This window comes from Rhinopithecus bieti, unplaced genomic scaffold (assembly GCF_001698545.2).
Source record: "Rhinopithecus bieti isolate Rb0 unplaced genomic scaffold, ASM169854v2 scaffold_50364, whole genome shotgun sequence".
Taxonomy (NCBI): Eukaryota; Metazoa; Chordata; class Mammalia; order Primates; family Cercopithecidae; genus Rhinopithecus; species Rhinopithecus bieti.
In genome coordinates this window covers 390,154-400,289 of record NW_016820096.1, presented here as the reverse complement: position 1 = coordinate 400,289, position 10,136 = coordinate 390,154, and the positions used below count along the sequence as shown (strand labels likewise).

The following is a 10,136-nucleotide window of genomic DNA, read 5'->3' as shown; positions in this document are numbered from 1 at the left end:
TTTGCTCATCATAATTTCCAAGAGATTCATCCGAATTGTTACATGTATAAACAGCTTATTCTTCTTTGTTGCTGAGTAATATTATACTGTATGGATGTACCACAGTTTGTTCAATCCTTCACCCATAGAAGGCCATCTGAGTTATTTCCAGTTTTTGGTTACTACAAATAAAGCTTCTATGAACATTTGTCTACAAGTGTTTGTGTGAATATGTTTTAATTTCTTTGTAATAAATGCTCAATACTTATTGAGCATTATCATATGGTAGTTTCATGTTTCGCTTTTTTAAAGAAACTGCCAAAATATTTTTCAGAGTGGCTGTACCATTTCATATTCTCACCAGCAATATATTAGTGACCAGATTCTCTGAATCCTCATCTGCACTGGTTGTCACCTTTTAATTTTAGCCATTCTAATAATAGGTGTGTAGTGATATCTCATGGCTTGAATTTGTATTTCTCCAATGACTGATGATACTGAAAATTTTTTCGTGTATTTGTTTTCCATCTGTATATCCTCTTCAATAAAATGCCCATTTTCAATCTTTTGTGCATTTTCTAATTAGACTGTTTTTAATGCTAAGTTTTGAGAGTACTTTATATATCCTATATAATAGTACTTTTTGCATATGTACTTTGAAGATATTTTCTTTTAGTCAGTAGCCTTTTTTTCATCCTCTTAACAGTCTTTCACAGAGAAAAGTTTTAATTTGGGTAAGATTCAATGTATCTTTTTTCTGTTATAAATTATGATTCTTTTTCTTTTATGGATTATGTTGTCAAGTCTAATAACTTTCTCTAATTCTAGATTCTGAAGATTTTCTTCTTTTTTTCTAAAAGTTACATAGTTTTATGTTTTACAGTTAAGTCTATGATACATTTTGAGTTAATTTTTGTATAAGGCATGATGTTTAGGCCATTTTTTGCCTTTTTTTGGAAAGGCTGTCCTTACTCCATTGTATTGCTTTTGCACCTTTGCAAAAAAATCAATAGGGCATATTTGTGTGGGTCTGTTTCCAGGTTTTCTGTTTTGTTCCGTTGACCTATGTGTCTGTCCCTCTAACACCACCACCACTCTGTCCTGATTGTTGTTGCTATACAGTAGGCCTTAATATTGGATAGAGTGAGTCCTCCCGTTGTATTCTCCTTTTAAAAGATGTTTTAGTTTTCTAGGGCCTGTGCCTTTTACATAAATTTTAGAATGAGCTTCTCTATGTTTATGAAAATCCCTTCTGGGATTATAATAGGAATTACATTAAATCAATTTGGGAGAACTGTAACTGTCATCTTTATTGCATAGAGTCTTGTAATCCTTGAACATGGTATATCTCTATTTAGGTTTTCTTTTATTTCTTTTATCAGCATTTTGTCATTTTCAGCATGCAGATTCTACATCCATTTTGTTAAGTGTATATGTAAGCATTTAATTTTATTTGGAATAATTGCAGATAGCATTAGGTTTTTCAATTTAGTGTCCACATGTTCATTGTTAGTACAGTAGTTCCCCCTTTATCCTCAAGGGATACCCAAAACTATGAATATTACCAAACGCTATATATACTATGCTTTTTTCTATGTGTACATACCTGCGGTAAAGTTTAATTTGTAAGTTAGGCACATTAAAACATTAACAATAACTATTCATAAAATACAACAACTGTAACAATATGCCATAATTACTACTCTTATGATTTGGGATCATGATTAAGTAAAATACAGGCTACTTGAACACAAGTCCTGTGACACCAGGACAGCTGATCAAATGACCAAGATGGCTGCTAAGTGACTAATGGGTGGGTAGCATATACAGTGTGGATACGCTGGACAAAGAAATAAGTCACATCCCAGGTGGGACGGAGCAGGATGGCACAAGATTTCATCATGCTACTCAGAAATGGTTCATGATTTAAAACATATGGATTGTTTATGTCTCAAATCTTACATTTAATCCTTAAAGATTGTGATTGACCATGAGTAACTGAAACCGTGGAAAGCAAAACTGGAAAAGGGGAGCTACTGCATGTATAAATATGACTGATATTTGTGTGTTGATCTTGTGTATTAGACAGTTCTTGCATTGCTATAAAGAAATACCACAGACCAGTAATTTGTAAAGAAAAGAGGCTTAATTGGCTCACAGTTCTGCAGACTCTAGGACACACAGCTCCTGCATCAGCTTCTGGGGAGGCCTCAAGAAGCTTACAGTCATTGTGGGAGGTGAAGTTGGAGCAGGCACTTCACATGGCAAAAGCAGGAGCAAGAGAGGGCAGGAATCGGTGGAGGGGAGAGGTGCCACACACCTTAAAAATACCAGATCTCAGGTGATCGCTGGCGAGCTCAGAGAGTGCTCATTTATTCCAAGAGGCTGGCCCAAGCCATTTATGAGGGACCCACTCCCATGATCCAATCACCTCCCACTAGGCCTCACCTCCAACACTGAAGATTACAATTTAACGTGAGATTTGGGCAGGGACAATGATTCAAACTATACCATCGTGTTTTCTGCAACCCCTCTTAGCTCTAGGAGTTTTAGTTTTAGTTTTGTAGATTCCCTGGAATTTTCTACACAGATAATCATACCATTGCACATAAGAACAGATTTTGTTCTTCAATTTCAATTTGTATGGATTTTAGTATTTTTTGTTGTCCCATTGCAGTGTCTAGAACTTCCAGTACTATGTTGAATAAGAGGATAAAAGTGGACATCTTTCTTTGTTTCTGATCTTAAAGGAAACATTCAGTCTTTTACCGTGAAGTATGATGTTAACTGTAGGGTTTCTTTTTTTAATAGATACTCTTTATCATGTCGAGGAAGTATTCCTCTATTCCTAGTTTGCTAAGAGGTTTTTTGTTTGTTTGTTTGTTTGTTTGTTTTAAATGAGTGGGCGTTATATTTTGTCAAATGCCTTTTCTGCCTCAATTGAGATGATCATGTGATTTTTCTCCTTAGCCTGTTGATATGATGGATTACATTGATTTCTTTTTGAATTTAAAAACCAGCCTTGTATATGTTGGATAAATCCCACTTGGTCATGGTATATAATCTTTATTTATTTATTTATTTAATTTTTTTATTATACTTTAAGTTCTAGGGTACATGTGCACAACGTGCAGGTTTGATACATAGGTATACATGTGCCATGTTGGTTTGCTGCACACATCAACTCGTCATTTACATTAGGTATTTCTCCTAATGCTATCCCTCCCCCAGGCCCCCATCCCTGCGACAGGCCCCAGTCTGTGATGTTCCCCGCCCTGTGTCCAAGTGATCTCATTGTTCAGTTCCCACCTATGAGGGAGAACATGTGGTGTTTGGTTTTCTGTCCTTGTGATAGTTTGCTGAGAATGATGTTTTCCAGCTTCATCCACAACCCTGCAAAGGACATGAACTCATCCTTTTTTATGGCTGCATAGTATTCCATGGTGTATATGTGCCACATTTTCTTAATCCAGTCTATTATTGATGGACATCTGGGTTGGTTCCAAGTCTTTGCTATTGTGAATAGTGCCACAATAAACATAAGGGTGCATGTGTCTTTATAGTAGCATGATTTATAATCCTTTGGGTATATACCCAGTAATGGGATTGCTGGGTCAAATGGTAATTCTAGTTCTAGATCCTTGAGGAATTGCCACACTGTCTTCCACAACAGTTGAACTAATTTACACTCCCACCAACAGTGTAAAAGTGTTCCTGTTTCTCCACATCCTCTCCAGCATCTGTTGTTTCCTGACTTTTTAATGATTGCCATTCTAACTGGCGTGAGATGGTATCTCATTGTGCTTTTGATTTGCATTTTTCTGATGACCAGTGATGTCAGCATTTTTCATGTGTCTGTTGGCTGCATAAATGTCTTCTTTTGAGAAGTGTCTGTTCATATCCTTTGCCTACTTTTCAATGGGGTTTTTTCTTGTAAATTTGTTTGAGTTCTTTGTAGATTCTGGGCCAAACTATAGCATCAGGTCTCCTCTGGGTTTCTAGCCTGACAGCCCAGCGTGCAAATTTTAGACTTACCAGCCTCCATAATCACATATTTTCTAAATATATATATATGCATATATATGTATGCTATATATATATCCCTGACTAATGCAGTAGTATTCCTTATTTATTTGTTTTCCTTCCTTCCTTCCTTCCTTCCTTCCTTCCTTCCTTCCTCTCCCTCTCTCTCTCTCTTTCTGTCTTTCTTTCTTCTTTGTTTTGCAGGGTCTCACTCTGTCACCTAGACTAGAGTGCAGTGGCACAATCATGGCTCACTGCAGTCTTGACCTCCCAGACCCAATCGATCCCTCCATCTCAGCCTTCCAAATAGCTGAGACTACAGGCATGTGCCACCACTTCCATCTAATTTTTGTATTTTTTGTAGAGACAGGGTTTCACCATGTTGCCCAGGCTGGTCTCGAACTCTTGGGCTAAAGGGATTCACCTGCCTCAGCCTTCCAAAGTGCTGGGATTATAAGTGTAAGCCACCATGCCTGGCCTTATTTTCCTTTTAATGGCTGTGGAATCTGCCATGATATTTCCTGTGCCATTGCTGGCATTGATGATTTTTGTCTTGTCTCTGTTAATCTGTGTCATTATTGCTAGAGGTTTATCAAGTTTATTTTTTCCTCTCCAGGCAGGAGCCTCTGTGCCAGCCCCATGGTTCTTTCTTTTATTTGTTTGTTTGTTTGTTCTGTTTGTTTGTTTTTGAGAAGGGGTCTCACTCTGCCTCCCAAGCTGCAGTGCAGTGGCACAATCTCAGCTCACTGCAACCTCCGCCTCCCAGGTTTAAGTGATTCTCCTGTCTCAGCCTCCTGAGTAGCTGGAATTACAGGCATGCGCCACCACACTGGGCTACTTTTGTATTTTTAGTGGAGATGGAGTTTCACCAGTTTGGTCAGGCTGGTCTCAAACTCCTGACCTTAGTTGGTCCACCCACCTCAGCCTCTCAAAGCACTGGGATTACAGGCGTGAGCTGCTGTGCCCAGACCCATGATTCTTTCTTAAGTGTGATTACCAGAATAGTCACTGCCTTGCAGTAAGCTTTCAGTAAATATTTGTTACCTGACTTTTGACTGTTGACAAAAATAAGTACCCCCCCAGACAAAATAAACAAATAAATAATTGTCTATTAGCATTACATGATGCTTATATTTTGCTCATTTGGTATTGACATAAGAAAGTGTTTTAACACATTTTATCATGTCTACAAAAAATTTATTGAGACCTCTTTTGTGCCTGAAGTCTCAATAAATTTTGAGTTGTGCCAGGCATGGGATATGATAGATAAGACAACAGAGAATGCCCATGCCTTAGGGAGCTTATATTCAGTGGGTAAGAAAGTCAGCCAAAAATATGTGTCAGACAGTAATAAGTGATATGAAGAAAATTAACTGGAAATGGAGGGTGAGAAACTGGAGCATGACGGAAGTACTATATTAAATAAAGTGGTTAAGGAAGGCCTTTCTCTGAGGAGATGGCAGTTTGATAATAACCAAAATAAGGTGAGGGACCCACCAATATGAAAGGAAAAAGTGGGAAGATGTTTGTAATGTAAAGGGTGATATGAAAGGAGACTATTTTAGGTAGAAGACAAAGGTCTGGAGTCAGAAAGAAGTTAGGGGTATTTGAGGAAGGAAAGGTAGATGTTGAAATCAGAAAGTTAGCAAGGACCATATTATGTAGACCCTCATAGGCCATAGTAAGGAGTGCAGATTTTATTGAGAGTGTAACAACCTGTCATTAGAGTTTTGAATTCAGGGGTTGGAATGAAGATATAACCTGATTTGTTTTGAAAATGTTAGTCTGCCTACCGTAAGGTAAAATGACTATAAAGATTCAATAGTGGGGTCTGGCACGGTGGCTCATGCCTGAAATCCCAGTACTTTAGGATGCTGAGGCAGGCAGATCACTTGAGGTCAGGAGTTCAAGACCAGCGGTGAAACCCCGTCTCTACCAAAAATACAGAAATTAGCTGGGTGTGGTGGTGCACACCTGTAGTCTCAGCTACTCAGGGGGCTGAGGCAGGAGAATCACTCTTGAACTTGGGAGGTGGAGGTTGCAGTGAGCCGAGATCCCACCACTGCACTCCAGCCTGGGCAACAGAGTGAGACTCCATCTCAACAAAAATAAATAAAATAAAATAAAATAAAATAAAGTAAAATAAAAAGGATTCAACAGTGGAACCACAGTTTTGATGACTACCAAAGACCATTACATAATTTTCAAGTCTCACGTTGAAACTGGATATGAGAATTTTGGAATTTAGATGGCATGTTATAGCTCCTTTGAGGGACACCTAAAGAAAGCTTTCGGCTTCCAAATTATGAAAGACTGACTTGGTGGAATATTTGAAGGTTAAAATTTGTTTCTTATTAACTCATGTAGTTCACTTAGGACTAAAAATTATTTATGCCAACTGTATGCAAATGCGGCCATATGCTAAGCACTGAACCCTTTGTGTTCTAAGAAGATATCTTAGAATTTGCATATACAGTAAAGGACATCAGTCAGCAATTGTTCCCATGGTATTCATTTTTAAAAAGAATGTGTTGTGTTTATTTGTTGACTAGCAATGATGCCTCCTATTTCCAGTACTTATTTGAAACTGTTTTATTCTGCAGTCTAATTAAGATCATGCTTAAACTAAGTTAAATAGGTTTTTGTTTCTGTATGCTCTATCATTGTTGCCAAAACGTGTTCTTCATGACATTACTGCTAATAGATGCTCTATGAAAATAAAAACTGCTTCTGTAATTAAATAACCTTTAGGAACACATGTCTTCTCTCAACAAATTAAGAATGCATATTAGAAAATACAAAGTTCTAAGATGTTCCACAGTTAGGAAATTTTGTTTTTATATGTGCTGAATCTTCCATTTATCAATCTAGACTACATAATTTTCACTTATATCAACATATCAAAGAATTAGTGTTCTACAAAACAGCTTTCAAAAATGTTATTCTAGGTTGTTCAGTTAGTCATGTTGTTTCCAGACGCTTTCCCTCATTTCATTCCTTGTGTCCTAAGTACTGTTTTAAAACCCACAAGGCGCTCTTCAGGCAACATGGCGGGTGGAGAAGCTGGAGTGACTCTGGGGCAGCTGCATCTTTCGGGTCAGGATCTCACCACATTGGACGTTACCAAGTTGACACCACTTTCACACGAAGTTATCAGCAGCAGACAAGCCACAATTAATATAGGTACAATTGGTCATGTAGCTCATGGGAAATACACAGTCGTCAAAGCTATTTCTGGAGTTCACACAGTCAGGTTCAAAAATGAACTAGAAAGAAATATTACAATCAAGCTTGGATATGCTAATGCTAAGATTTATAAACTTGATGACCCAAGTTGCCCTCGGCCAGAATGTTATAGATCTTGTGGGAGCAGTACACCTGATGAGTTTCCTACAGACATTGCAGGGACCAAAGGGAACTTCAAATTAGTCAGACATGTTTCCTTTGTTAACTGTCCTGGCCATGATATTTTGATGGCTACTATGCTGAATGGTGCAGCAGTGATGGATGCAGCTCTTCTGTTGATAGCTGGTAATGAATCTTGTCCTTAGCCTCAGACGTCTGAACACCTGGCTGCTATAGAGATCATGAAGCTGAAGCATATTTTGATTCTACAAAATAAAATTGATTTGGTGAAAGAAAATCAGGCTAAAGAACAATACGAGCAGATCCTTGCATTTGTCCAAGCTACAGTAGCAGAGGGAGCTCCCATTATTCCAATTTCGGCTCAGTTGAAATACAATATTGAAGTTGTTTGTGAGTACACAGTAAAGAAAATTCCAGTACCCCCAAGAGAGTTTACTTCAGAGCCCCAGCTTATTGTTATTAGATCTTTTGATGTCAACAAACCTGGCTGTGAAGTTGATGACCTTAATGGAGGTGTAGCTGGTGGTAGTATCCTAAAAGGAGTATTAAAGGTGGGCCAGGAGATAGAAGTAAGACCTGGTATTGTTTCCAAAGATAGTGAAGGAAAACTTATGTGTAAACCAATCTTTTCCAAAATTGTATCACTTTTTGCAGAGCAGAATGATCTGCAATATGCTGCTCTAGGTGGTCTTATTGGAGTTGGAACAAAAATTCACTCCACTTTGTGCGGGGCTGACAGAATGGTGAGGCAAGTACTTGGTGCAGTTGGAGCTTTACCTGAGATATTCACAGAATTGGAAATTTCCTATTTCCTGCTTAGACGGCTTCTAGGTGTACACACTGAAGGAGACAAGAAAGCAGCAAAGGTTCAAAAGCTGTCTAAGAATGAAGTGCTCATGGTGAACATAGGATCCCTGTCAACAGGAGGGAGAGTTAGTGCTGTCAAGGCCGATTTGGGTAAAATTGTTTTGACCAATCCAAAGTGCACAGAGGTAGGAGAAAAAATTGCCCTTAGCCGAAGAGTTGAAAAACACTGGCGTTTAATTGGTTGGGGTCAGATAAGAAGAGGAGTGACAATCAAGCCAACAGTAGATGACTGAAGAATACCAGTTAAATAATACATTCGGATGGAGTTGGAAATTGGAATTTCTCTTAACAACCAAGGGGTTTATTTTCAAAGCAATATTGGGGAATTGATTTCACAGTTTGTTACCTTAGTAGGTAATTGTAAGGTTATTCTCTTTTTTTTTGTTGTTATGAAAACTTAGGGACTACAATTAACATAAAAATTGGCATAATGTTGGATTGAATCTACATTTTGGCAGAAGTTAAGCATTCCCACATAATGTCAAAGTTATACATCATGCAGTTTTGTTTTTTTTGTTTGTTTTATTTTCTTTTGTTTTTGAGTCTGGTTCTGTTGCCCAGGCTGGAGTGCAGTGGTGTGATCCCCAACCTCTGCCTCCCGGGTTCAAGCAATTCTCCTGCCTCAGCCTCCCGAGTAGCTGAGATTACAGGTGTGCGCCACCACACCTCGCTAATTTTTATATTACCAGTAGAGACGGGGTTTTGGCATGTTGGCCAGGCCGGTCTCTCTTGACCTCAGGGTGATCAGTCCACCTCAGCCTCACAAAGTGCTGGGATTACAGGCATGAGCCACCTTGCCCAGACCACATCATACACTTTGAAATGAAACTTTGCCACAACCAGCCTTTGCTGTGGCACACACATATATCACTGAAGCTGCTTGAAATAAAGTTTTTTTTTTCTTTTTCATGATTCGTCTTTGAGTACCTCCAGGCTGAAGGACTGTTGTACCAGTTAAAACTTAAAGGCACAAATTCTCCTTGAAGAACTTCTTCCTTTTCTTTGGCTCCATATTTTATGTTGCTTTATCATTGAAATTTTGCATGAAAAGGAAATTAATGGGTTCAAATGAAATTGTCCTTTGAAGCATGATTACTTGTTCCCATGGACAGATATTTTTCTCCCCTTGCTCTTCCTGGCCTGAAACACAGGAAACCAGAGTCAGAAGTTATCTCCCTCTCCCTGTCATGCCTTGAGATTTTTTTCTGCATTGTTTTATGCCTGAAATCCAATAGTCTTCCTCCACTGGAAAATACTGTTATACCAAATAATTCTAGATGAGTAACAAAGATCTTCCTAGGCCTTCATTTTATGTTTTTTCTTAACTGTTAAGACTGTGACACAGATTATAATATTACTAATTTTTGGAAGTTTCGAAAGGTCAAGAAGTAAAAGATGTTAGAAAGTAGTGAGTAAGTCCTTTTGATTTTTAACTTATTCCCCATGTCCCTATACTTGTGTGCTTTTCCCTTTTTTTTTTTTTGAAACGGAGGCTCACTCTGTCACCTAGGCTAGAGTACAGTGGCACAATCTTGGCTCACTGCAACTTCTGCCTCCCTGGTTCAAGTGATTCTCATGCTTCAGCCTCCCATGTAGCTGAGATTACAGGCATGTGTCACCATACCCGGCTAATTTTTGTGTTTTTGGTAGAGATGGGGTTTCACTATGTTACCAAGGCTGGTCTTGAACTCCTGACCTTAGGTGATCTGTCTGCCTCTGCCTTCCAAAATGCTGGGATTACAGGCGTGAGCCACTGTGCCCAGCTTATTTTCTTTATGTTTTGCTTCATAAGAGGTTCTGTTGAGCAGTGATTTACAACTCACTGACAATAGAATTGCTGGGGAAGCTTTAAAAAAAAAAAAAAAGATGCCCCACAGAGATTCTGATTTTAATTGTTCTGA

General features: G+C 38.5%; 1 protein-coding gene across 1 annotated transcript; it reads left to right on the top strand.

Moving 5' to 3' along the window:
- The first annotated feature begins 7,048 nt into the window (after positions 1-7,048).
- On the top strand, positions 7,049-9,641 carry LOC108520165 (eukaryotic translation initiation factor 2 subunit 3). The gene has a single exon (XM_017859436.1). It carries the CDS (start codon positions 7,590-7,592, stop codon positions 8,466-8,468), a length of 879 nt encoding a protein of 292 aa, XP_017714925.1. The 5' UTR covers positions 7,049-7,589; the 3' UTR covers positions 8,469-9,641.
- Positions 9,642-10,136: the final 495 nt, after the last annotated feature.